General features: G+C 36.4%; 1 protein-coding gene across 6 annotated transcripts in view; it reads left to right on the top strand.

Moving 5' to 3' along the window:
- ZNF608 (zinc finger protein 608) overlaps positions 1–16582 on the top strand; it is a 202337-nt gene extending 185755 nt beyond the window's left edge. For 4 of the 6 annotated variants that reach the window (XM_021009710.2, XM_021009747.2, XM_021009705.2 and 1 more), the window contains 7 exons: positions 4744–4831; positions 5239–7690; positions 9417–9834; positions 10400–10572; positions 11847–12000; positions 15008–15089; positions 15621–16582. In XM_021009710.2, the coding sequence (XP_020865369.1) occupies positions 4744–4831; positions 5239–7690; positions 9417–9834; positions 10400–10572; positions 11847–12000; positions 15008–15089; positions 15621–15627 (3374 nt within the window). In that variant the 3' untranslated portion in view covers positions 15628–16582. Of the gene's footprint in view, positions 1–4743; positions 4832–5238; positions 7691–9416; positions 9835–10399; positions 10573–11846; positions 12001–15007 lie in introns of those variants that run through there. The other 2 variants (XM_021009733.2, XM_021009740.2) reach the window with 2 other exon arrangements.
- Positions 16583–27837: the final 11255 nt, after the last annotated feature.

The raw sequence follows: 27837 nt of genomic DNA, 5'->3' as shown, positions 1-27837 counted from the left end.
TTAAGGCACATTAAATTTTTTTCCATCTTTTAAAACTTTTGAATCTTATGTTTTATTACCCAGATTTGCCAGGAAACCCTTTACCACCCTTTTAAAATGCCCATTTAGGTACTAAAATTGCAAAAGTATATTTCTTCTTTTAAAAATAGAAATATAGATGAAACTGACTCCATGTTTAAGTGTGGGGGTATTTCAATTTTAATGGCCTCTGTGTAGCAAAAAAATAGTGTGATAGATTTTTCAGAGTATTATAAATATAATCCTCTTTAAATATTTGTGTTGATTGTTAAGTACACAATAAACAAAGAATTAAAAAAATACTTTAAGGAGCCATGATTTCATCAGTGTAGGTAGTCACTGGCTGACAACAACTGTAATTTCTCCGCACTTGAGGAGGTAGTTGATTATGAATTGTTGTATACAGAATTTTTCATTACTTGGTGGCCTAGCCCTTGGTGATGAGCTTTCTCTTCATTGAATTTCCAAAAATTGATAGAAACTATCAGAGCTGGAGCATGAAAGAAAATGAAGCAATGTGCCATTTTTATGTGGAAATTTTAAAATGTAAGCATAAGTACTCTTTTGGGCAGCTAGGTGGTACAGTTGATAGTGCACTGGGCTTGGAATCAGGAAGGCTTATCTTCCTGAGTTCAAATATGCCTTCAGATACTTACTAACTATGTGACCCTGGGCAAGTCACTTAACCTTGTTTGCCTCAGTTCCTCATCTATAAAATGGGCTGGAGAAGAAAATGGTAAACCACTCCAGGAACTTTCCCAAGAAAACTGCAAATGGGGTCACAAAGAGCTAGGCACAACTGAAGCAACTGAACAACAAAGTACTATTCTAATCTACAGTGAATAATTCTACTTTCCTTCATAGCAGGGATTCTTAATGGGGTATGGGGGGGTATATGTGTCCTGGACTCCTTTGGCAGTTTAGTTAAGCTTATGGACCCCTTCTCAGAGCAGTTTTTTAAATGCATAAAATAAAATATACAAGATTCCAAAGAAAATTAATTATATTTAAATATAGTTATCAAATTTTTTTAAAAAAGTTAATTGATCCTTAGGTTAAGAATCCCAGTTATAGTGTAATTACTAAAATATCAGTTGCCTTCATCTTCAAAAGATGTTAATACCTATTCATCTGATTCATACTGCCACTGAGAATTTTTTGTATTTTATGATATCTCTTCTTATTGTGAGGTCGTGTTCTTCAGCGGGGTCTTACCTTTCTTCATATTCCTAAGTCTGATTTACCACTATGTTGTTTGTGTTCTTTTAAAAAATAACTATTTAGCAGTAAATTTTCCTCTGTAGTTAAGAAAATAAAGTAACACTATAAAGCCATATATAAAAGGGAAGCAAACAATTTCACCATCCTTGCTGTTTACATTTACACAGGACCTTCTTTCCTCCACATACCCTACATTTCTAGTTTTAACAGTTTAATATTTCATTGTTGAATGTAGTAAATGAAAGAGAATTTATTAAGCACTTACTGTGTGCCAAGCACTGTGATAAGTGTTAGGGTTACATCTTAGCTAATGGGAAATGGCCTGTCTGGGAGAGATATTTTCTTTGCAGTTTGTATAATTTGAACATTTTCATTTTTTAAAGGTTATTTTGAATGTCTGTAGGTTACAAGATATTACAAGACTTCAACCCTTCAGTGAAATGATAATCCATTTTCCCCTCTCTGAACCAAAACATGCTACAACATAATTATTTGACTTTCTGTGACACATGTAATTTGAACATAAGTCTTCCTACTTAATAACATAAAACAGTACAATTTATGTGAGAAAACCTCAGGTTATGTACTTCCATTCTAGGAACTTAAATGTGTACATCTGTATATGATTTTATTTGTGTGAATTTTAAGCACACATATATTGTGCAGTATTCTCAACTGTCATGTACACAACAAAAATAAAAATAAGCAGAAGGAAATGGTTAATTAACCATTGTGGATAGCTACTGTTTAAAAAAAAAAGTGCCCCAAGAAATAACCCGACTTCTAGAAGGAGCTGAGCCTTGGTCTTTTTGAAATTGAAATTGAGCTTTATTTGCATACATGATTTATTTAAAAATTTTTTTTTTAAATTCTAAAAAACAAAACGTTCATTTGTTTATACTTTTGGAGGGCATTTGCTTATGTTTGGCTCCTAAAAATAGCACGGAGAGATTTGAATGTTTTACTATGGTGATTTCATCTTCAGTTGAGCTATTGTCAGTTTCAAACACAGCCACAGATAAACTATGATTTACTACTTGTTTTGGAATTCATTTCCTCCCTCTCAGCCCCCAAACTCCTCTTTATCCTGTTTTGCTACAACACATTCTGTTCTTACAGTCCTGAACAGGTTTAAATGTTATCTTGAAAAGCTCGGTGGCATGGGTCTTAGTGTATAAACACAACACAGTTTAGCAGACAATAACCTTTCATCTCACTGACAATCTTTGTTATTGAAAACAAACCAGTGTTTGATTTACTGACTCAGGAAGCATTAGGCAACCCTCTCTCACTATTGGGCTTATTCCTCCTCGATAAAAACTGTTTCTACTTATATATTCTTCTTCCCTCTCACTCTGTCTCACCCTTTTGCATGCTCAGTACTCTGGTGTATTACATTCTTTCACCCCTCCCTTTTTAAAGCTCATTTATCTAAGGCACTTGCTTTTTGAGGTTTCTACTGCAGTGCTCAGTGCAGCCAATCAGATACTAGTGTTCCCAGAAAGAAAGAACCAATCCCAAACCACTTTTTTTTTTTTTTGCTGGAAACGTGAAACCCATAGGGAGAAAGCAGTAACAAAAGCCTTTTGGCGCAGGCAAATGTTAAGTGTTTGTGCAGACTTTTCCTGTTTTTAATTTTATTACTTCAAGAATGGAGCATTTATTGTTTCTTTCATGTTTCCTTTCAAGCATTTTTAATTATACATTTGTACTACACTGGGGCCTCTGGAACTCGGTGACTCAGCTTATTGCATCTAAAGCTAAAATGCAGTAACCCTCTGGCGATGCAGATGTATTCTTCAGCAGTAAATATAGCTGGCATGCTAAAGAATTTTAAGCAGCTGGAAAGGTCTTTGACATCACACAGTGCCCTAGAGGAGACAATGTGAAAAACAAATCAATCTTCCCCTTCTCTTTCTTTAACCTTTTTTTTTTGTCCCTAGAAAGATGTGTGTGTGTGTGTGTGTGTGTGTGTGTGTGTGTGTGTGTAGATTTTAAAATGATAAAATGCTGTTTCTCTCAACTAGATTACATTGTGCAAATTCTGACTAAATACTCAATTGTCGATTCAGATTTCAATATTAATTTAATATTGTTGGATCTTTTATTTCCTAAGGGAAATCCAATCACCTCAACCGTGATTGAAGAAAGGCTTGTTTTTTGTTATCATTTTGTCTGCTAGACTTGATAGAGTGAATAGAATTCAGCTGTCCCCTAAGTAATAGCAATACTATACTTACGGGAAACAATTTTCAATTCTACTTTGATAATTTTTTTTAAAGAAATCTCTCCTCTAGTTATGCGTTGACCTGGTTTGTAAGCTTAGGTTGCCTTGATACTGCTGTCTAGAACAGATGAAAAATCACAGATATAACCCTATTAAGTTAACCAAACAGAATAAGGTTTTAATAATGTCCCAATGTCTATTTCCAAGAGAAAGTGGAGGCTAGCAGTAGAAAACAATGGATACTTAAACACTTAAAAAAAACACTTAAATACTTTTTTTCTGTGAGAATAGGAATTTTAAATACTAGGTCAAAAATTGGGTGCTTTTAGGGTAGGCTTGAAAGTGTAATTTTTTTTTTGTTCTGTAAATTTAGAAGAGAAATGAAAAGTGCATCATGTGTTTTATGCTTCCCTGTAACATTTGGCGAGCAGTCAAATTTAGCAATTCACAGATGCAGCACTAAATTAAATCATCTGTAAGGAAGAGTTGGTAAAAACAGAATAGTTCATAGGAAATGGCATGGGGAGAGGCTCGGGGTGGGGTATTTTTTATTTATTTTGTAATCCTCTGTGACAGGCATTCTAAGATTGATTCCACCAGGAATAATCCTGAAAGTAAAGCTGTTTTGATCTTTTTAAAAAAAACTTATTTATTTTATTAAGAGTACTATTTTAGGACACCTTTATATAAAACAGGATCAAATACTGATTTGGACTCACCTCAGTTTGGATTCATTGTTATCTCAGAGAAAGTCTGTTAATAAAGAGCACTTTGTTGAAAGAGAACATTGATAATTGAATGCTTTTGGACCTAGTCTGGGTGGCTACTTTCCCATACTTTTAGGGGCAGGGAGGAATAAAATATTTTATTTTATTGATTTGAGGGGAAAAAAACCATTACTTTCAGTCTTCTGATTTAAACACTGGTAACTGGCACTCAGTTTATGTTGGCTGACTGCCAAAAGAAAGCAATTAAATGTAATAGAAAAATTAAGAGGTGAGTGTTGCCATTTTATAGCAGGACATGGCAAAAATGATTGCCTTCTGTCTGCAGAGAGATATGATTACGCTCTCACACATTCTGTCTTATTCACACACACACACACACACACACAATTTCCTGTGGGTTTTAAGTTAAGATCATTGAAACCAAAAATGAGGAAGAGTGGCCTTTTAAAAGAAAATGAGAATAGCACTGTGTTCATCAAAATCAATTAAAAATGAAAACAGGAGTTTTGTACCAACTGTGATGATTCTTCTTTCCTCCCCCAACTACAGGTGTCTTAGTGGTAAATGTCACATGGAGGAATAAGACCTATGTGGGCACACTGCTGGATTGCACAAAGCATGATTGGGCACCCCCCAGGTAACTGGAAACAGTTTATTTAAATGCTCTTTTTTCCTTTTTCCCTTTCCTTCCTAAATGGAAACTCTATGCAAATTAATATTATTTTGAAAGCAAGAAGAGAAATTAACAATTCTGCACACATGTTAAAAACATAGCTGTTGAGATTTCTCTGCACCTTCTCTCCATGTTATTTAATGCTTTTCCATGTTATGCAGATTTAAGTTGAATTTGAGGTCACTTTAGATGTTTTTACTTAGTTTTCTTAAAAAAAAATGTCTTTGGTGGCCGACTTTACCCCACCTGGTGAAATTACCAGTGGAAGAAATGGGCTGCCCTTGTGATTCAAATACTGTTGATGACTGGAGTACAACAGGTACCTTCTTTGTGTTACCTAAATTTCACTTTTGTTGCTTTTGCTTGCCTAGGTTTTGTGAGTCACCAACAAGTGATCTGGAAATGAGAGGAGGTCGAGGAAGAGGGAAGCGAGCAAGATCTACAGCAAATGTACCAGGAAATGATGCTAGCTTTGCAGAAGCTCGAGGGCTGCAGAACAAGAACAGAGGTGGTGCTAATGGCAAAGGGAGGAGGGGTAACCTGAACTCAAGTGGACGCAGGACACCTCCAAACTGTGCTATTGAAGATGTCAAAGCCAGTCCCTCTTCAACCAATAAGAGAAAAAATAAGCCTCCTATGGAACTGGATTTGAACTCCAGTTCAGAGGACAATAAGTCTGGAAAGCGTGTTCGTACTAATTCTAGAAGCACTCCAACCACCCCTCAGGGGAAACCAGAGACTACCTTTTTGGACCAAGGTTGCTCTTCTCCGGTATTAATTGATTGCCCACACCCAAACTGTAACAAAAAGTACAAGCACATTAATGGACTACGCTACCACCAGGCTCATGCACACTTAGACCCAGAAAGCAAACTGGAATTTGAGCCTGAGAGCGAGGACAAAATTTCGGATTGTGAGGAAGCATTGAGTACCATGGCTTCTCAGTTCAATGAGCCAAGCACAAACATATCAACATTTGATCCACTAAAAGCACCAACATCCCCTAGCTCTGTAAACACCCCTGGGACACCCAAGGGTAAAAAAGAATTGATTAATAATGGCCCAAGTTCAATTGTCAGTTCTAAAGCTGGCAAGAATTCTGGCAAAAAGAAAGGCCTTAACAATGAACTCAGTAACCTTCCAGTGATCTCTAATATGTCAGCCACGTTGGATAGTTGCTCAGTAACAGATGGCAGTTTGGCCACTGAAATGCCCAAATTGGAAGCAGAGGGACTAATAGACAAGAAAAATTCGGGAGATAAAGACAAGAGCAAAAAAGCTAACAGTTGCAAAGTGGACAAAAACCTTTCAAAACTTAAAACTGCCAGGCCTATTGCTCCTGCTCCAGCTCCTACTCCTCCCCAATTGATAGCTATTCCTACTGCAGCCTTTACAACTACCACGACGGGGTCAATATCAGGATTACCCTCACTCACAACCACTGTTGTTCAGGCTACACCAAAGAGTCCTCCTTTAAAACCTATTCAACCAAAGCCCACAATTATGGGAGAGCCAAGCACTATAAACCCAGCTCTCACATCACTCAAAGACAAAAAGAAAAAGGAAAAGAGAAAGGCAAAAGATAAAGAAAGCAAAGAGTCAGGAAGCCCTAAAATGGATGTGAAACTAGGAAAGCTTGAGGACACAAAGGGGTCTGGGAAAGATTTATCTGGACATTTTTTAAAGGACCATCTCAGCAAGAATGAAGTGGTAGCTAATGGTCTGTCAGAATCTCAAGAGAGCAGGATGGCAAGTATTAAAGCTGAAGCTGATAAGGTTTACACTTTTACAGACAATGCACCCAGCCCTTCTATAGGGAGTGCTTCCAGAATGGAATGTAACCCTTTGGTGAATGGACAGTCTCCTATGCCGCCATTGCATGTGTTGACACAAAATGGGGCAGAAAGTTCAGCTACTAAAACAAATAGCCCTGCTTATTCTGATATATCAGATGCTGCTGATGATGGTGGTTCTGACAGCAGGTCAGAGGGCATGAGGTCAAAGGCCAGTTCACCTTCAGATATTATTTCGAGTAAGGACAGTGTTGTAAAAGGGCATTCTTCAGCTACAGCACAATCATCCCAAGTAAAAGAGTCCCATTCTCCCTATTACCATGGCTACGATACTTATTATTCTCCAAGTTATATGCACTCAGGCCAAGTCAGCACCCCTGCAGCTGGGAACAGTAGTTACACACAGGGAATGAAGATCAAAAAGGAGTCTGAAGAAGAAATGGAAAGAAAAGACAAGGCAGAGCCATTAGATTCTAAGAAAATGGAAAACAATTCTAATTTACCACCTCAACATCAGTCGGTAATAACTCAAAGACATCCTGCACTTGCCCAATCACTTTATTATGGACAGTATGCCTATGGCCTCTATATGGACCAGAAATCCTTAATAGCCACTAATCCTGCTTACAGACAGCAGTATGAGAAATATTATGAGGACCAGAGGTTGGCAGAACAGAAAATGGCTCAAACTGGAAGAGACTGTGAGAGAAAAAATGAACTCGCTTTGAAAGAACTGGGCAAGGAGGACCCAAGTAAACAGAAAAATATGCCATCTGCCACCATCTCTAAAGCTCCTACTACTCCAGAGCCTAACAAAAACAATACTAAACTTGGGCCAGCATTGCCTAATAAAACTGAGGAGACAGGTAAATCACAGATTCTGTCCAATCACCAGCAGCAGCTTCAGTCCGACAGCTTCAAAGCTAAGCAGATGGAAAATCACCAACTTATTAAGGAGGCTGTAGAAATGAAATCTGTCATGGATTCCATGAAGCAGACAGGTGTAGACCCAACCACAAGATTTAAACAAGTAAGATGGCCCTAGACATAGAGAGCAATCTGAGAATTGTACATTTCTAGGCCTGATCTGATTATGCATTTTGTTCTATAAACACTAAGGATTTCCCCTCCTTAATTTTCTCCTCAAAAAGCATTTTTAAATATTTTAATATCATTCATATGTATATATACACACATATATATTAAATCTCTGAAGTCCTGTTCTATAAAAGGTATATTAATATTTTAATATGTATTTTTATTGGAGGATCTTTGAAGTCCTTTCAATTTAAAAGAAATTTATGATTCGCCTGATACAAATTTTCTTCTACAACATTGGTGTGGGGCTTGAGCCCTGGATTCTAGTACCAGCTCAGTAATTCTTTGTGACCACAAACAAGTCATTTAGTCTTCTTGGGCCTCATTTTTCTCATTTGTAAAACAAGGGACTTGTACTAGATGGCCAAATATTTGATCTTTCAAATTTTCCAATTTCCACTACCATTTACCAGGAATTGGTAGATTTTGCCCCTGTATATCCTTTCCCTTCTTTTTAAGGTCATACAGGGGCTCAATTATGTAATTTCTGCTGTTTGGGACCTGAACCCCAACTTTTTTATTTTTGTGATGTTTAAAATATTCCATGTATTACTGTATAATCAAGTTCACTAAAGCTAAAATGGGTGGAGAAGTCTATCTGACTGACTTTTTGAGATTTTCTTAAGGCCAAATTATTGAACATCCCTAAAAACAAATTCACTAAAATTTGAAAAATGGTCATGAAACTTCAATTAGATAAACATATGTTGTGGAATTGTATATGAATAACCAAAGCACTTTCATTCATTGCAGCTTATTAAGGAAGCCCTGTGATTCATGTGCTCTTATTTTTTCAGGTCTTTGCCATCCGTGTGGTGGAAAGAGTAGTGAACAGGGGGCAGAGGTGGGAGGGTGGGGAAGAGGGAAACCTGATTTCTTGGTCTTCTCTCTTCCACTGACTAGCTGTGTGACTTTACAAAAGTCTAGGCCTTAACTTACTCATTGTATAATGAGTTGAATTTGGTGGTGGTAAGGTTCTTTTTTGTATTATGGATTTTTTTTTTAAATTAATCCCAAGGAGCTTTGGAAATGGTCTTCTCTGAATGAGAACAGCTAACTTTTCATCACATCAGTTTCCTCCCCTATTGAATATAGATTCAACTTTAGTTGGAATTTAATATTCTTCCTTAAGATTTCCTCAAGGACTTTCTTGACCGCATACTGATTATTTGTCATTACTAGTGTTTGGTTGAAAAATGCTATTTAGAAATTCCTTCTTGTAAGATGCTTCACTTTTGTTACAAAAGCAAAAAACATTATTTTCACAAGATGGCAAATAACTTTTTGTTACATATGTTAAGTTTTTTGACTGAGAAGATATTTGTGGTAGTTTGAAATCTTGTTGTAATTAGGATTTTAGCATATACTGAACTGTGAAGCTCTACATTAATACTTACATTAGTATATTAAATCTCAGTTCCAGTAAGATAATGAAGAAATAAAATAAGAAACCATTGAGTTTTATGATGCTAATATTCACAGTGGTAGCTAAATTTACTGTTACTAGCTTACATTTGAATAAAGAAATAATCCTCTTTAAAACTTACATGAAATGTATATGCTAAAAGGAAAACACTTGCTGTGCTGAAACATGAGCAATAACATTTCGATGAACCTTTCTGAAACTAACTTTAGAAATCCCTGTGTTTCTTTGTCAGGATCCAGATTCAAGGACATGGCACCATTATGTATACCAGTCTAAATACCTTGATCAGCAAAAGTCAGAAGAACTTGACAGAGAAAAAAAGTTAAAAGAGGATAGCCCAAGGAAAACACCTAATAAAGAGAGTATGATACCTGGCCTTCCTGTGTCATTAACAAGTATCAAAGAGGAACCGAAAGAAGCCAAGCATCCTGATTCTCAGTCACTGGAAGAGAGCAAGATAAAAAATGATGATCAAAAGACTCCTGTAAACTGGAAGGACTCACGAGGAGCCAGAGTGGCTGTCTCCTCTCCAATGAGTCAACATCAGTCATACATACAGTATTTACATGCTTATCCTTATCCACAGATGTATGATCCCAATCATCCTGCGTACAGGGCTGTCTCTCCTGTCCTAATGCACAGCTATCCTGGTAAGTGAATTGTATCCTAAGAGAAAAGATTTTCATGTTTAACTGTATGTGTGAAAGTTCTGTTCCAGTATTAGCTTTTAAAATTTTAGGATAAGTTAGGAACTTCTTAAATGACACTTATTTTTCTTGATTTTATGTTATACTTTCACAGATGAAACTGATTCAATATAAGATATTCTTTTTATGAACTGTCAGAGTTCCTGGCTCTAGTTTCCATAGTCTCTGACAGTCTGCTATTACTGTTGGACTGACAGATATTTTATTGCCTATAAAAATTTTCTAAGCACTTACTGTCAGAACTATTATAGTTACTATTCCTTTCACTTAAGAGAACACATAAATGTATGAAATGACTATAAACTCAACTCTATTTATAACCTCCATTCATCTATGAATTAACTGGGGGGAAAATTGACATATAAGTAAATGAAGATAAGTCCCATTTTTAATGTAACCCCTATACAATAATTTCTACCTCCATCCCAAATCAGTGTAACTCAGATGTTCAAAAGGAGAATAAAAAGGCAGCCAGTAACTTGATGTGGCATTTGTTGTTTACCTGCAGGGGCCTATCTCTCTCCAGGATTTCATTATCCTGTTTATGGGAAGATGTCAGGGAGAGAAGAGGCGGAAAAAGTCAATACCAGCCCTAGCATCAGCACGAAAACAGCCACTGAATCTAAAGCACTGGATTTGCTTCAGCAGCATGCCAACCAGTACCGCAGCAAGTCCCCTGCTGTAAGCTGCCTTTTGTTGTTATTTTAGAATGCTATGTTTTGGGGGAAAAGAGGACAAAGTAGAAAAGAGTTTCAGAATATGAATGGTTGTGGAGCCCAACTCTGAATTCAAGATTTTTTTTAAACTAATACATAAAGAATGCTTTGTTCCAAATGAAAATGCTTTTTCACATTAGGAGGGGGAAAGACATGTACCGTAGCAGGATTTCATTTTATTTAAAAAAAAAAAAGCTAGGTTAAGGCTTTCATGTGAAAACTGAAATTCATAGAGCCTGATTTGGAAGCATAACTTCCAAAAACATGCCTTCATGCATACGTACACACACACAAGGAAATTTGAAAGCAAGTTGCTGAGCTTTGTAGGCATTTCCTTGATGTACTTATCTTAGCAACTATCTTAAATTGAAACTGCCTTTATTTATTTTAGCACCAAGCTACATAGGACCATAGATTTAGAACTGAAAGTGACCTAAGAGGTCACCTAGGCCAACCTCTTATTTACAGATGATGAAACTGAGGTTCAGGTAAGTGAAGTGATTTTCACAAGGTCACATATGTAGTTAAACATGATAGAGCTGGTGTCCTTATGATTTTATGTAAGTTAATGCCAATTTTTAAAAAAAAGCATGAGTATAATCAGAAAACTTGACCCCAAAACAGTTTTTTTTTTACAAAACTACCTTCATTTCTGCATGTAAGGGAGAAAGGGAACTCTGGTAGAATCGAGTTAGATGCTGTTATATAATATAGTAACTGCAGATGAATGGGTATAAATAGATTCCTGTAATTTCCTACTTTCTGTAAGTTCCATTAATTATGTCTTACATAAATACTTATGCTACATAGTTGGGGATGAGAGGTCAGAGAGCATTCTAAAATATTAGTCTGTGTTTTCTGAAAATTTCCATGCTATAAATTTGTAAAAATGATTTGTTTCCTTATCTTCATTTTTTATAATATGTAAAACAAGGTTGATATTTGGTTGTTTAAGGGCCACTCTAAAAAGTAATTTTACCCATTTTGACTTGTTGAATGATAGACCATGTTGTAATTGCATGTAAGTATAGTCATTAGAATGATAAGGAAAGACATACAATAAACAAAATTAGTGTCATTTTTTTTTTGTCTTTGAGGAATAATCTTAAATTCTGCACCTATCTACTTATTATTTATAAACATTAACAGGAACAAAAGTTTTAGTACCATTGCTGTGTGACAAGTTTTTTCGAAAAATACCATGTCATCTTTTTTCCTTCTCTCACTTTCTCATGATAGCCTATAGAAAAGGCTGTAGCTGAACGTGAGCGGGAAGCAGAGAGAGAACGAGATCGTCACTCCCCTTTCAGTCAGCGTCATCTTCATACTCATCATCACACACATGTTGGAATGGGTTATCCATTAATACCGGGTCAGTATGACCCCTTTCAAGGTCAGTAGTTCTTTCATCAGCCTCTTTTTGTTTGTTTCCTCTTGTAACCTATTGACACAGCTTTTGTATCATAGATTTAATGTAACATTGGAAAAATAGTTCTGTTAGAGAAATATCTGACATTTAAGTAGTCTGTCAAGATAAGAGCTGGATTCTAGCTGATTGTCACTGGTTGATGTTATCAGCAGAATAATGTCGCCACAGAGTGAGTGAGGGTGATGGTCTGGCTACAGAATACTAAATACAGCAATCAGATTGCTATAGGAAAAGTAGAAGGGAAAAAAAATATGATGATAGCACTTGGATGAGTATATTTTCCTAGAGAGTCATTGAAATTGCTTTCTGTAAAAGTATTAGCAGGGGCAGCTAAGTGATGCAGTGATAGAGCACTGGCCCTGGAATCAGAAGGACCGGAGTTCAAATCTGGCCTCAGATACTTACTAGCTGTGTGACCTTGGGCAAGTCACTTAACCCCCATTGCCTCCAAAATAAAAAAAAAATTGTTTTAAAAAGTATTAGTTAAGGAATTAGATACAACTCTTACTACTTTCAAAATCAACTACTTGCTAAGGTCCTCAAAACCTCAGATGTGATCCATTGAGGATAAGGGTTGAAAGGGATAAATATATTTTAATATGGAATTGACATGAGTGTATGTTAAGATAAATCTTAGGAAGATAGGATCTGTTCACTCATTCTTTTAATAAAACTTATCATTAAATAAATGCTTACTAAGTGCAATCTGCTTTGCTAGGGAAGATATAAAGTTAATAACATGATGATTATCACTGTGTCCTATGTTGTAGAGTTTTTCCATTTTACCTCTTAACTTTCTGCATCCCTGACTAATCTAAGGGTAAAATGAAACAATGGGTATAATGGCATTTTGAAAAGTCTAAGGCTATACAAAAGAATAACATATAGTAAAACAGTGTAAATTAAAACAGTACTAAACAGAACCCATTATTTTTTCCCCCAAATCTTATTGTCTTCCTAACTACTCTATTATTATCCAGGGAACCATCCTTCCAATGACCTAATCTCAAAACCTATGTATCATCCTCCTACTGTCACTCTCTCATCCCTCCTCCCCTACCCAATCTAAATTCCTAAATCCTTTCACATCTGTCTTCACTGCCTTCTCTTATCTGATGGTGCTACCACCCTGGTGCAGGCCTTCATCTCCTCATTCCTGAACTATTGTAATAGCCTTCTGATTGGTCTTTCTGACTTGTTTTTCCCCACTTCAATCCATGCCTTATTCAACTGCTACAGTGATCTTTCTAAAGTGCATGTCCAGTCATGTCACTCCTCTATTCAGTCGACTTCAGTGGGTCCCTGTTACCTCCAGGATTAAATACAAAATCCTCTGTTTGGCTTTAAAGCCCTTCTAATCTGTCTCCTTCCTACCTTTTCAGTTTCCTTATACCTTACTCCTCTCCGTATAATCTACAATCCAGTGACACTGGCCTTTTTACTATTCCTCTAACAAGATAATCAATCTCTGATTCTGCATTCTCACTGTCTCTCCCCTATGCCCTGGATGTCCTCCCAACTGGCCTTTTCTGTTAATGTTGGGTAAACTACAAAGAAAGAAAAAATAACTTATGAGTGTCAGTCGTATTATAAGGGTTTTTGCCCAGGGGCAGCTGCATTGGGCAATGGATAGTGTGCTGGGAAGACATCTTCATGAGTTCAAATCTGTCTTCAGACACTTCCTAGCAATATGACCCTGGGCAAATGACTTAATTCTGTTTGCCTCAGTTCCTCATCTATAAAATAAGCTGGAGAAGGAAATGCCAAACCACTCCTGTGTCTTTGCCAAGAAAACCCCAAATGGCATTACAAAGACTTGACTAAAAAATGAATGACTGAACAACAATAAAGCCCTGGAATACATAGTAATCCATGAACTTAGATGGAGAAAATACATCTTTATTTTCATTAACTTTTAATTGATATTTAGCATTTTCTTCAATTATGACTTTTAAAAACTCCACTATTCTGAGGAGTCCATAAACCAAGAAGTGGTCCATGACACACATACAAAACTTTAAGAACCTGTGCTCTACTAGATGGTTTAACTTAACCATTTTAGGGGAATAAATATACCTTATTGAGAGTTTGGGTGTTGGGAAGTATTTGTTACCTCAAAAAAAAAGTTGATTTTTTTTTTACGTGGGAAGGCTTTATACAAATGTAAGGGACTATCCTTATTTATGCAGCTTCTGTTTTATAACTACTCAGTCTAACTCAAGCAGATGATCTTCTTGTCTATGTCAAGGATGTTATGTCTATAATTTCTAAAATAATTGCCCATATGCATAAAAAGAAAGTATACAAACATAAAAGACATAAAAAAGATAAATTAATTTTTTCTGTCTTTTCTGTCCAGTTTGATCACTTTTTGTGTGTGTATAATCTCATATTCTGACAGAATTAAAATATTTCCTCCTAGATTAGTACCTTAGCTTCCCTTGGAAAAGAGCTTGTGAGGAATCTAGCTTTTTCGGATAAAAGTTGTTACCCTTTCTAAATATGATTTAATGATTCCATGTACCTTATAGAATGTATTATTCTTCATCATTGGGAAAAGCTATATGTCCTAACCAAATAGATGACTATGTTGGTTCTGTACTACAATGTGGCTTTTGTTTCCTCTTGTTATCTGATACTTTTTATTTCTAATGGGGTTTGTATTCTATAATGTATGCAAGCCTTTTAGCACTATACAGTGTCAGGACTCAGAAAGGAACATGAGATGGAGTGCTGGATTCTGTTAAACTGGCTAGTAAGGAGGGCAAACTCAGTATATCCAGTAAAGAGATATTAGTCAGACTAGGCATCTTGTTCTTTGTCTTTGTTGTATGCAATGTTTTATGCATTTGTTTAGGAAAGGGCAAAGTACTGCTGTGGATTCTACAGAGATTCAACATGAAAGTCTGCACCTAGATTGTCTTTCTAAAGGCCACAGAAACAGGACCTCTTTTTCTTTTTTGTCAATTAGGGTTAACCTCTGCTGCCCTTGTGGCTACTCAGCAGGTGGCTGCTCAGGCTTCTGCATCTGGTATGTTTCCTGCACAGAGAAGGTAAATATCCTGCCAGTTTTGAATTACTTTTAAAGAAAGAGACGTCTTAACAGGGAAGAAAGCAAGCTAGTGATAGGCATTTTTAAGCTTGAAAGCCAGGCTCCTTCTAAACTGCAATTTTAATTTTTTTTACTTTGCTATGTTAATTGTGTAGCATTTATATTCCTTATTTAGAACATATATATATCTTTATACCAGGAGTTTCCTAACATTCTTAAAGTCTTCTGACTCCCATTGCGTAATCTTGTTTTAACAGTAAAGTTGTAAAAACAGGAGATGTATATTGATAATGCTAAAGAAAAATATCAATCTAAATATATTTTTAGTTTCATTCAACCACAGGTTAAAAATAAAATGATTGGATTTCACATTATATATTATGACAAACTTTATATTTTACTTTTTTATTTCAAATATTATCTTGGAGTAATCCAAAGAATTAATACAATAAAGCAAGCTCTTCAGTTTCATAGTTTTCAATGTTAATTATGAAAAAAGGATTTTCTTAAGGTTCCTTGTTTTCTTTTGCAGAGAGTGAAGAGATTGGAAATGTACACTGTCATGTGATTGGATCACATGGGGAAGCGCTTTATTACAGACATCAGTTCCATGGTGTTAATTTGAAATGCCTTAATGGCAGGCAAAAAGCAGTCATTTCATTTTTGTAAATTGCAGATTTTATCACAGAGTAACAAATGTCGCTGTAATTAAACTTCTTTTTATATATATATATATATATACATACATATATATGTGTTATATATGTATATTCTTTACTTTTTATATCAGTAACCAGGCTCAAATACACAGGGTCTGCTGCCAAGTTGCAAGCCACACAATAAAGGAAAAAAGTGATTTTGTCATGTTGAAATGTATTAGCCACAAAAGGCTATTTGTTTTCTTTTCCTTTTGCTTTTAAATTATAAATAATGTTATGTATCAGTGTGCCTGAACCTTGCATACCCTTAAGATATTTCCACAAGCCTCTCAGAAGGACTAACTGTGATGATGACACTTTCATACAATTTAGATGTCTATTTGGTGGCTCCTGTTAAGATGCATCAGTGTGAAATGTTACTGTATTCACTGTTTCATTGTAATTGTGTATGGTGGAAAATATACTTTTGGAAGGCATGGGGTTGCCAGTACCACAAAAACTGTGTTGTACATAATGTATAGATTTTAAATGGGGAAATAATGAGCATCTATGAATAATGAAACATCCATTTAAAAATATTGAATGGCAAATAACCCAATAGCCTGCGTATCAGAAGACATCTGTGATTGTTCTATTACTTGAATAGTCCCACGGTCTTTTTTTTAATGTTTACAATTATCCAGTTTTAGAAAAGAGACTTTAATACCATTGCCTGGTTACCTGTTTTATGCTGTAATTTAGTTTATTTTGTGTAAAATGTATATTGAATGCTTTTTTTATACATGCCTTAAATAATTTGGCAATCAGAATTAAAAAAAAAGTTGTTTTTTTTAAATGCTTTTGTGTTTTCTTGTATTCCTAGTGCACATCGTGTACCAGAATTTCAGAGGAAATCTCCTAAGCTTACATACATCAGTTACATAACATATCTCATATCTTGCTCTATAAAAAGGTTACTGGGATGATTAATACAGTGCACAATATATAATTATGCTGCAAAACAATTTGAAACCTATGTATTCAAATAAGGTATTCTCTATAATTTGGTAGGCACCTAGTGATAATTTTTAGGCTATGTGTATATGACATCAGAAATAGCTGATTTAAAATTGTAACATCCATTCATTGACCTATATATGTTTATCTATCACTATTGTTTTAAAAGGTGTGTTTAAACAAGTAAATAGATGTTTTGATAATATGTAGGTAGTTTTTAAAATGCAGTCCTACAATTTATTTATAAAAGGTGAATGGGATTTATTGTGATATAAAGAACCTTTCTATTGGTAACAAAATTCCATTTATCCCGAAGGGTGTAGGGAATATTGCCAACATTTCTAGAAAAAAATTATAGAAGAATACTATTTTTAACTGTTAAAATAAAGTGCTGATTTGATTCTGAAATTTCATCTAAGTTACATACACATTTGTAATAGTAACATGCTGGAGTGGGAATATGATCTAGTGGAAAGAGTACCAAGATTCAAGAGTGCCAAGATTCAGGATTCAATTTCTGTGATTAACAAGGTATGTGACTCTTGAACAAGTAATTTAAGTATTCTTTGCCTCATTTTGCTCATCTGTCAAATAAGGGTGTGAATGAGGTTGTCTCTTGGATTCATTCTAATCATAAAGTTCTTTAATTCTTCTGTATGATTGACTACAAATGCTTTTAGACATTTGCACTACTCAGTTTCCAGGTAATGCAAAGTGGTTGTGTGTGTGTATGTGTATGTGTTAAGGTGCTAGGATTTTCCTTAGTTATTTTCTGCTTCTTCACATACTTAACATTCCATGTTTACAAGTCACATGTATTAGAGCTGAAGGTGAAGAATCATTTCCAGATTCACTCAGGGTGGCATCCTTGTTGGGGCTACTTTACCAACTTTCTCTTGAACTGGTGAGTTGGGTCCTTAGAAAGTAGTTACTACTTCTCAGGATTCTGAGGGTAACTCTGAAGGTTGGAGAGTATTTTTCCAGTACTCTCACTTACAAGTCACCATAGGTTTGTTTTCCTTTTCTTATCCAGTTAATATCAATTAGCCAGCTAGACTTAATTATCTCTTAGTGATATCTACTAAGGTGGTATAGCAAGAATAAGTGTTGAAAACATTTCCCCCAAAAGTTTGTGACATACTCTCCCACAAATACATACAGAGTCCAGGGGAGAGTGGACTCAAACTTAGGGAACATGTGTGGCACAGGCATAATGCACAGTTCTTGGTTAGATAGAAGTCTTTCTCTCCCTTCTTGTACTCCTCATGAAGTTGTTCTTGAGGGATCCATTTTGTCTTCAGCTTCTAAAGCAAACTTTGCCATCAGCTGCTGCTGTTCCAGGGACATTTCTACATTTGCTGATGGGAAGTCCAAATATTCTGACCTTTGGAAGGCTATAAAGTTTTCTTCCAGTCAAGGTGGGGTGAAGTGTGACACTCCTTCTTGGCTCCTGGCGCGTTCCTCCACTTTGTTGCCTGCTGGAGCGGATGCAAGGGATCTGCCTCTTCAAAGCCTTCTCAAAACTTAACTCACAGAGCAGTTACTAGAAATATCCCCTTCAGAATTTCCTTCTTTGATATACATAGGCCCATAAGTGTGTCTACTTTCAACTTGTGATAGATCCAATTATCTATCAGGGTTCCCTCCTTCCCTCATAAGATGGAATCAGCTAGTTTTACTCTGAAAGGTGGCATCTTTCCCCTGGACTTGATTTACTGGAGAGGGGAGTTCAAACTGTGGCTTCCTTGTAGCTTGGTCATATTAACATGGCTTCTTGGTTACCTATGGACTTATAAAGGCTCACCTACTGTGGAGTTGGGGCCCTTCAAATTTGGGGCCCTATGAATTTGAGCAGGTCACCACACTGTCCTGCTGACCAGATTCTCCAAGCTGGAGTATCCTTTCTATGTTAAGGCTAAGTAAACCTCGTTTTGTTAACTTTGAATGAGCTGTGAGTGTGCTTTATTTCATCCCAACTTCAAATCTGAACTCACAGAGTCAGACTCTTCTTTAGCATAAGTAATACCAAATGCATTTCAGTAATTTGATTTCATCCAAAGACTCAGAACACTTTAGTTATTTTCAACCTTATTCACCAGGTTGTTTACACCTAGTTTTATGTGTTTGATTGGTTGATTCCACAGAGGTGTCCTGGTATTGTTCACACCTAGTTAACATATTTGATCTATGGATTGATTCTGTAACTCAAAGAGACATTTGTTACATTAATTGGGATTGGGGCTGAGAGACACTCCTTTTATACTTGCTTTGTAAAAGAATATAAAATAACAATGGGAAAGCAATAGCAAAGCTGCAAAATTGAGAAAGACTGGGTTTTAAAGGGCCATTTCTTTTGATATGTACTCTTCATTAGCTCTCTTATGTAACTTTTGTTCTTTCTTTTTCAATTTTACCATGCTTTCCTATATATATATATATATATATATATATATATATAGTAAACTTGTACTCCAGTCCACTGTGTCATTCCCACTATTCACTAAATTTCTGTGACTCTGTATTACCTCCAAGATCAAATATAAACTCCTCTGTGTGGCTTCTGAAGCCCATCATAATTTGTCCCCTTCCTGTATTTCTAGTTTTCTTACACTTTAGCCCCCCCCTCCACATATTTTAAAATCCAGTGACACCGGCCTCCACTAAAACAACCCTTCCACCAAATTTGTTCATTTTCACTGGCTATCCCTTATCCCTTGATTGCTTGCCCATTCTCCTCATCTCTTCCTTACTTGCTTGGCTAGCTTAAAGTCTCACCTATTTGAAGAAGCCTTTCCTCATTCCCCTTAATGCTAATGCTTTCCCTCCAAGATTATCTCCAATTTATCCAGGATATGTTTGTACATAGCCTTTTCATATTATCTTCCCATTAGACTGTGAGCTTCATGAGGGCAGAGACTTTTCTTTGTATCCCCAGGCTTACTACAGTGCCTGGCACATAGTAGGTACTTAATAAGTGTTTGTTTATTGCTTACGGAAAAATATCACACCCTCTTGATTATTGTTTTAAAAACCACCAGTCTGTATATCAGTTTTCATGACGCATTTTGATGTATTTGAAAAACATTTGTTTTCATTTTTCTGGTAAGTTCATACAGTAATGTTTTCTTTGTCAAAGGAGACAAAATGAATTTGCATTGTTTAATGGTTGCTAAGTTTTTGTATTTGAATGGAACAACCCTTAATTGTTGAAGATGTATAAAATGAAGGAAAGTCTGCTGACTGAATATATATCTATGATCTATAGCAACTGAATAAATAGTGCTTCTGTTAGTAGTTTGAGATTATGGCTGTTTCCCAGTAATCAGTTTTCTATTTTTTTTTCTTCTAAATAAGACATACCTTTCAGATGCAAAATGATTGGCTCTGTGTGTACTTCATACTTGACATTTCAGTCATTCCTAGTTATTCAGGAGTATGCACTTGTAAATAGTTTGTTGCACCATGTTTTGCTCTTCTGCTAAAATAAACTGAAGATTAACTGGTAAATACAAAGGCAGCTTATTACATAACCAAAAGCATAAGATGGTTGGCTTTGACTACATTTGAGACCAGCTGGCAAATGTTTTTGTCCTCTCTCTACTTCCTTACTACTATAGAATTGTCTCTGTTGACAACATGAATTGCCAAAGGTCAGAGGTTATTTATAATGGGTGTGCTGTTTTTCTGGCTGAGCATATAGCTGCTACTGAACGGGAAATTAAACCTTCCCAAAGGACAAGCATATTTGGCTCTGTTACATTGTTATGATGAAGCTACCATTAATACTGCTGTAATTGTTTTACTTTTATGGACATAAAAATCAGTCCCCTTAGTGACTAATAATAAGGTTTATTGATTTTACTACATATTATTTATTCCTGGCTTGCTCATGTCTCCTTGTCCTAAACAAATACAAAAAATCTGCAGTGCCAACACAGTGCAAATTAACTTCACCGAGGAAATAGTCATGAATGATTGTTTATCCCTTTGAATACAGAACACTGAAAACAAGGTAATAAGATCTATATTTCCATTTGGTCCTGTACTAAAATCTCAAATGTCTTTTGCATATAAATATGCAATTGATTTTTCGCCTGGATCATTAACATATTTACCATTAAGCAGACCTTATAAATTCAGTTATACAGATTTAGTGTTAGGATACAAGTGCCTGTGAATAACTGGAATGACTCAATTGATTGATGTAGGAAAAAGCAGCAGTTTAAATTAGAACTAATGGTCACATCTTTACCTTCTTAACTCAAAAAAAAAGCAAGATAGGCAGTAGTCAGTCATTTATTATTTTAATCTGTTAAATGTCTTTTATTTCATCCTCTTCATTCAAAGACTTATAAATACTTATTGCTTTCAGATTTTTTTAAAAGCCTTTATTGAAGTTTAAAATTGCTTCTGTCATAGGTTGTATTTATCCTACCAAAACACTCTGAAAGAGAATATTTAAGTTGCAACATGTAGAAAAACAAGCATATCACATGCAAAAAACTTTTAAGTATGGACAGACAGCCCAAATAGTCCAAGCCTTTGATACAGATTTTTTTCTTTTTTATTCCTTTCTACTTCCCAAAACATAAAAATATATTATTATTGGTATTTTTCTTTATTTTTCCATGCCATTTCTGCTTTTCTGACTGATGAATAAAGCAATGCAAAAAACATACTCCTCACTACTTGACCTCTTTGATTTTCATCTTTAAGTGGGTGACTACAAAATATGTATCTTTTGCTCTAACCTCTCTCCCAAGGTCCATTTCAATATCTCAAAAGATGTATAGTCTTCCTATAGTTTTGCCCTCTAGTGAATTAACTGGCAGAGAGATACATTTAGAATCGTGTTATCTGTAAGGTCTCCACATTCACTATTGTGTCCTTACCCATTTAGAAGGTAGCATGGCTGTTCCTTATTAGATGAAAAAGCGGTTGGAACAACTATCATTTGACCAAAGTCATTCCATTTTTATCAGTGCTGTAAGCATCCAGGTGGTATGTACCAAACTCATGATCAACAGTGATTTCATACAAAAGAATGAATTGACCTAGATTATGCTTCATATGTGATGTATACAGTCAGTAAAGATTCTCAAATTATTCTGGAATTGGAAGGATAGTGGGGGAAAAAGAAGTTTCCACCCAAATGGGAGAGAAGTGTAAACATCCTTTTGAGGAAGTTTGTACTAATTCATTAGATATGATAAGAGATTGTCAGGTGGATTATTCAGTCCATCCTGATTTTTACTAGGGATAGAGTAAAATTAGAAAAGAAGATTAGTCGATGTCATGGAAAGATCTCTAGACATGTTGAAAGAAATGGATTCAAATCCTAGCTCAGTCATCTATTTGTCATGGGAATGGAGATAATATTTTAGCTCGTAAGATTACTATGAAAATCAAATGAACTATGAAAATCAAATCAAATGTATAAATGCTTTGTAAACTCTTAAATTAGATTTTTAAAACTCTAACTCTGAGCTGATCCTGGCTCACTGATGATCCTTCCTCCAAGCTCTAACTCAAGGGCATCTAGGTGCTTCATGTTCCTACAGTTGTTGTGTGGCACCATACAAATCCAATTGCTTAATCTGAAATGCAATTACTTTTACCAGTGCAGCTAAGTTGAATTTTAGCACCAGAAAGCACCAATGGGTAAAAACTACAGGGGAGCAAATTTTGACTCAATATGAAGGGAAAAAAAAACTTCTTAATGAGTCCACCATTTCTGCCTCTTGAAGATGTCTGTATTCTGTGATGATGCTTTAACTAGAACTGTCAAAAAATGGAATAAGCTACCTTAGCAAGAATTGAATTTCCTATTACTGGAAGTTTTTAAGAGGAGATTAGGTGAACACTTCTCAGGAATATTATAGGAATATTCTTATACAGCTACAGGTTAGACTACATAACTTCTGAGATCCCTTCCAGTTGTGAGAGTATTATTCCATGGCCTTAGAGAAAGATTGTCTGACATTCTTACTTTTTAGATAAATAAGCAACCTAAAACAAGATTCAAAAAAATTGCTGAAAGTTAGATAGCTAATTAGTGTCCGAGCCAGAATTAAAATCCAGGTTTTTTGACTTTCAGTTTGTACCTTGCAGTTCTTATTCTGTGTTGAAATTTGGGAGAACTATTCAACTTTGACATGTCAAATTACATATTATTTCTTTAGCATGAAGAGGTTTTATTTCTTTTCTTATATAATTTTTATTCTTTATTTAACATACACTAAAAAAAATGAGCATTTCTGTGAAGTAGCACATTAAAAGAAGATTGCATATGAAACCATGAATCTTTCATACAGCTTGCTTTTACTTGCTTTTATATAAGAAAACAGTATATTACTTACAAAGCTGTTCTCTTTGTCTCTGGTTATTTCTATATTTACTGCCCTTCTATGCATTTAAAAAATGTTTCATTTGCCCTCTTTTTTTTCCTTTTCATATTTTTTGGCTATTGCTAATTCTTGTATCATCTCTCATTCCCTCCCTTCATTAAAAATAAAATAAAGGCTGGTAACAAAATAGTCAAGGAAAGCAAATATGCCACATGTAGCATGCTTTATCATTTGTCCTTTTGATCTGGACCCCAGAAAGAAAAAGCACTGGACTTTCCCACATGGCCAAATCTCCGGCTTTAGACTGAGGCTGTAATCCCATCAACTGTCCTTTAATTGTGGCTATACCCAAACTCCCAATTCTCTTTTACCCTTAACCTAGCCTAGCCCTCCATTGTTTCACCTCCCTGTGGCCCTGGTCATTTACCACCCTTAATCCTGGTTAGGCTCCATTCTCCCTTGGCCATGTGGTCTTGGTCCCTGGCATTCTATTACCTCACAGTCACCCCCCAACCTCGCTTGCCCACTCCTAGATCCCTCCCACAGTCTTTCTGTACATAAAGTCCATCTTGTCTCCATTAAACTGCTCAGATTCCTAAAATCTAGCCACTGCTCAGATTATTATAATCTAGCCAATAGCTCACTAATATTCAGACTCCTTAAGAGTATGCCCAATACGACGGATGTTCTAATAAACCTTTTCTTTGTCTGAAAGAAGGCTTGGGTCTAGTTCTTTTGGGCAGGACTTGCATGTTGTGATTTTGGGATCCCAGCACCCTTAAACCCCTAAACCTTAACACTTTGGAGTTCAGAGTTCTTAAGGCTTCCTATTTTTCTTACAACTTATTGTGTAAGTTGTTTTCCTGGATCTGCTCACTTCACTGTACTTAGGTTCAGACAAAGCTTCCCAAAGTTAATTATCTGAAATTGCCTCTATCATTTCTTGCTATGCAGTATTATTTCCTTATATTCATATAATTTGTTGTCATTCTCCAATTGATGGGTACCCCCTTACTTTCTGGTTCTTTTCTTTGCTTTTTTTTCTTTTTAATCCCTTCTTGGATATCGACCTTCCAATGTAGAAGACTCCCTTCTTCTTCACTTTGCCTGTTTCCCTGTTGAGTTTGGCTGTGTGTGTGTGTGTGTGTGTGTGTGTGTGTGTGTGTGTGTGTGTGTGTAAAACTCTTTGCCTGGTTTATATGAGCAATTCCTGCTCCCATGAACCCTACCTCCATTTTTGTACACTCTTCTTGCACACTCCAGTTATGAAAGATGAGTAAATTTCACCTCTTCTTCCTCCTTTCTACACTAGTGAATTCCATTTACCCTCCTTTATCATTCCTCTCTTAAAACTCTCAGAATAGAACCAATCCACCTCCATCTCCTTATTTAAAATTCCTTCCCCATGTAGATTCTTCAGGAAGTTGGTAAATGGCCACTTGCTGCTCCAGGAAGACAACTACTCAAGTGGAAAAGAGTTTGAAAAAAACTCAGGGCTTTGGATGTCTCAAGCAATCCAGTAGCCACAGATAATATAGTTGTCCCTGCTGATTCAGTCAACCCTGAGAGGTAGGTGTTATTATCCACATTTTATAGGTGGGTTATAGGGGCCCTGGTTATGGTTCTAGGATGGAAAAGAGTGCTTGTGGTTACTTACAGACCAGAGCACAGGCCAAAAGAGCAATGACCATGCCTCTCCTTGGGTCATGCTACCATGGAAGAACTGAGGGTTTGTAGACCCCCAGAACTAGCTCTGAAAAAAGTACCTGGCAGGAATGAAAGTCTCTCTTGGAGAAGAATGGGGAAAGATGAGGCTAGAGATGTCTATTCTGGCCCCCTTGCAGCCACACATAACTACAATCCCTTGCCACTTTTTGTCTTTCTCTCCACTTGGGGTGCCATATCCTTACATAGGCATGCTCTGTCCATAGGAGTATGATTTGTAGTTGCTTACATTTTGGGGTTTGGGAGCTAGATTTTTTTTCTAAAAGCTGGGACAATTTACTTTTGTCCTGTGTAGTTTTCATTTATGATTCCTAAAAATATAACTCTGAAAAAACAGAGCTTAGAAAAAAAAAGTTTTAAAGGAGTCTAGTGATTCTCTTCACCAGCCCACTGTATTTCAAATGAAACTCCTTGACTATGCCTTTAAATCCAAATCTCTCTGGCTTTAGTTGAATGTCCAATAATAGCCCCTAGCCAAAGTCTCTGTGGCTCATTGTTTAGATTTTGATGGCTTAGAAAGAATGTAAATAGCAGTTTTCCTATTTACATTCATTCTAAGCCGTCAAAATTTGAGTCTTCCCCTCTCAAACTGATATTTTTTGTGCTGGTAAATGACACCATCTTTTGTCTCAATTCTTACCTAGCCCTTAGTCTTTGAATGGGCTTTGCCTTAGACAAACTGAGGTCTGGGAAAGACCTGAATTCAGAAAGACTATGGTCATCCACTGCATCCCAGGCCTTTGTCAGTTGTCTTGACATTTGTCTTGCTGGGGTTGGGATCTGGACCCCAGAAAGGAAAAAACATGGACTTTCCAACTTGGCCAAATCTCTGGCATTTGCCTTAGGCTATAATCTCATCAACTGGCCTTTCATTGTGGCTACACCCAATCTCCCAATTCTGTTACCCTTAATCTAGCCTAGCTCTCCTTTGTCTTACTTCCCAATAGTGTGGCCATTTCCCACCCTTAACCCAGCTAGGCTCCATTCTCCCTTGGTCACGTTGTCCAGGTCCCAGGAGTTCTGTTCACCCCAGTTTGATGGCCACTCCCATCCAGATCCTCCTTAGACCCCTCCTGTAGTTACCCCAAACTACTTAGCCACTCCTAGATCCCTCCTGATGAGGTCTAGAGGTTAGGGGTCCTGGAATCCCAAAATCACAACACCCGCATCCTGCCCAAAAGAATTCAACCCAAGCCTTCTTTCAGCCTAAAACAAGGTTATTTGAAGATTTGCCATGTTAGCCAGACTCTTAAGGAATCTGAGCATCTATAGGCTAGATTGTGAAAATCTTAGCAGAGGCTAGATTATAAGAATCCGAGCCCCTTAATGGAGACAAGATGGACCTTATATACAGAAAGACAGTGGGAGGGATCTAGGAGTGGCCAAGTAGTTTGGGGTGACTGGAGGAGGGGTCTAAGAAGATCTGGATGGGAGTGGCCAGTAAACTGGGCTGAACAGAACTCCTGGGGACCTGGACCATGTGGCCAAGGAAGAATGGAGCCTAGTTAAGACTAAGCATGGGAAATGGCCAGGGGCCATAAGAAGGTAAGACAATGGAGGTCCAGGCTAGGTTACAGACAACAGAGAATTGGGAGATTGGGTGTAGCCACAATGAAAGGCCAGTTGATGAGATTATAATGGCAAGGGAATGCCAGAGATTTGGCCATGTGGGAAAGTCCAGGATTTTTCCTTTTTTGGGGTCTAGATTCCATCCTCATCAACTCCCACAGTCTTTCTGTATATGAGGTTCATCTTGTCTTCATTAAGGTGCTTAGATTCTTATAATCTAGCCACTCTCACATTCTTAGAATCTAGCCAATACCTCACAGACTTTCAGATTCCTCAAGAGTCTGGCTAATATGGGGGATCTTTAATAATCTTGTCTTTGGCTGAAAGAAGGCAGGACCAATGTGTCGTGATCTTGGGGTTCCAGCACCCCAAAACCTCTAGACCTCATCATTGCCACTGGACTTTCATGACTCTGGAGGAGACAGTGATGCTGAGGACTTTGCACAGCTCTAACTCACACAAGTCCAATTCACAAACAAGTTATGTCACTGGTCTTCTTTGAGAATGAAGGACTAACAACAAAACTCCAGTTATCTCTTCCACATTACAGGGATTATGGGCACAGTGCCCCATGATATGGAAAATCCTTATAAAATTTTTTGACTCTCTTTTCATACCAGAGAAGAAGTCTGAATTTTTTCTTTTTCTTTTATGGGGTATTTACAGTACCTTATTATAAAATTTGGGTTAAGGATTTGGTCATAGGCTATATATAGGTCAATGTTAAGTAAAAATACTTTATGTAACAGGACTTTTTCTGTGTTTTCTTCTGGCCTTCATGTGTCATCTACGGCTTCTACAAAACTTCCCCAAAAAATTACCATTTAATTTATTATGCCAACCTGCAGTATATTGAAACTGAGATGGGAAAAGTCACTGTGGAAGGCATAACTGTACTTCAATGAATGGCTTTTGAAGACATTAAAGTTCTTTTATTTTCTTTTTTTTTTTGTGAGGTGATTGGAGGCCAGGGTCACACAGCTAGTAAGTAGTAAGTGTCTGAGGCTGGATTTGAACTCAGGTCCTTCTGACCCCAAGGCCAGAGCTCTATTCACTGCACCACCTAGCTGCCCCAAGACATTAAAGTACTGAAGTAATGCTTGTTTCTTCTCCTCATATTAGAATCTTATTTGAATTATTAAAATGAATTTATCTTTTTAACTCTCTCTTGGCAAGAGGTTTTTTTTCAAAGTTTCTATTCAGCTTTTTTTTTGCTACTTTTTTAAAAAATCAGTAATGTTTGAAGATCCATTAAAAGTCTATTTTTTTTTCCCTTTTAAAATTATGGTCTGTGATATTATGGTACATGTATAGCTTATATCAGACTGCAAGCTGCCTTGGGAAGAGGGGAGTGGAAAGAGAGGGAGAGAATTTAGAACTCAAAATCTTGTAGAAGTGAACGTTGAAAATTAAAAACAAATAAAATTATAAAAATAAATAAAATTATACTCTA

Source organism: Phascolarctos cinereus, unplaced genomic scaffold (genome assembly GCF_003287225.1).
Source record: "Phascolarctos cinereus isolate Bilbo 61053 unplaced genomic scaffold, phaCin_HiC Scaffold_4;HRSCAF=312, whole genome shotgun sequence".
Taxonomy (NCBI): domain Eukaryota; kingdom Metazoa; phylum Chordata; class Mammalia; order Diprotodontia; family Phascolarctidae; genus Phascolarctos; species Phascolarctos cinereus.
This window is presented reverse-complemented; position numbering and strand designations above follow the sequence as displayed.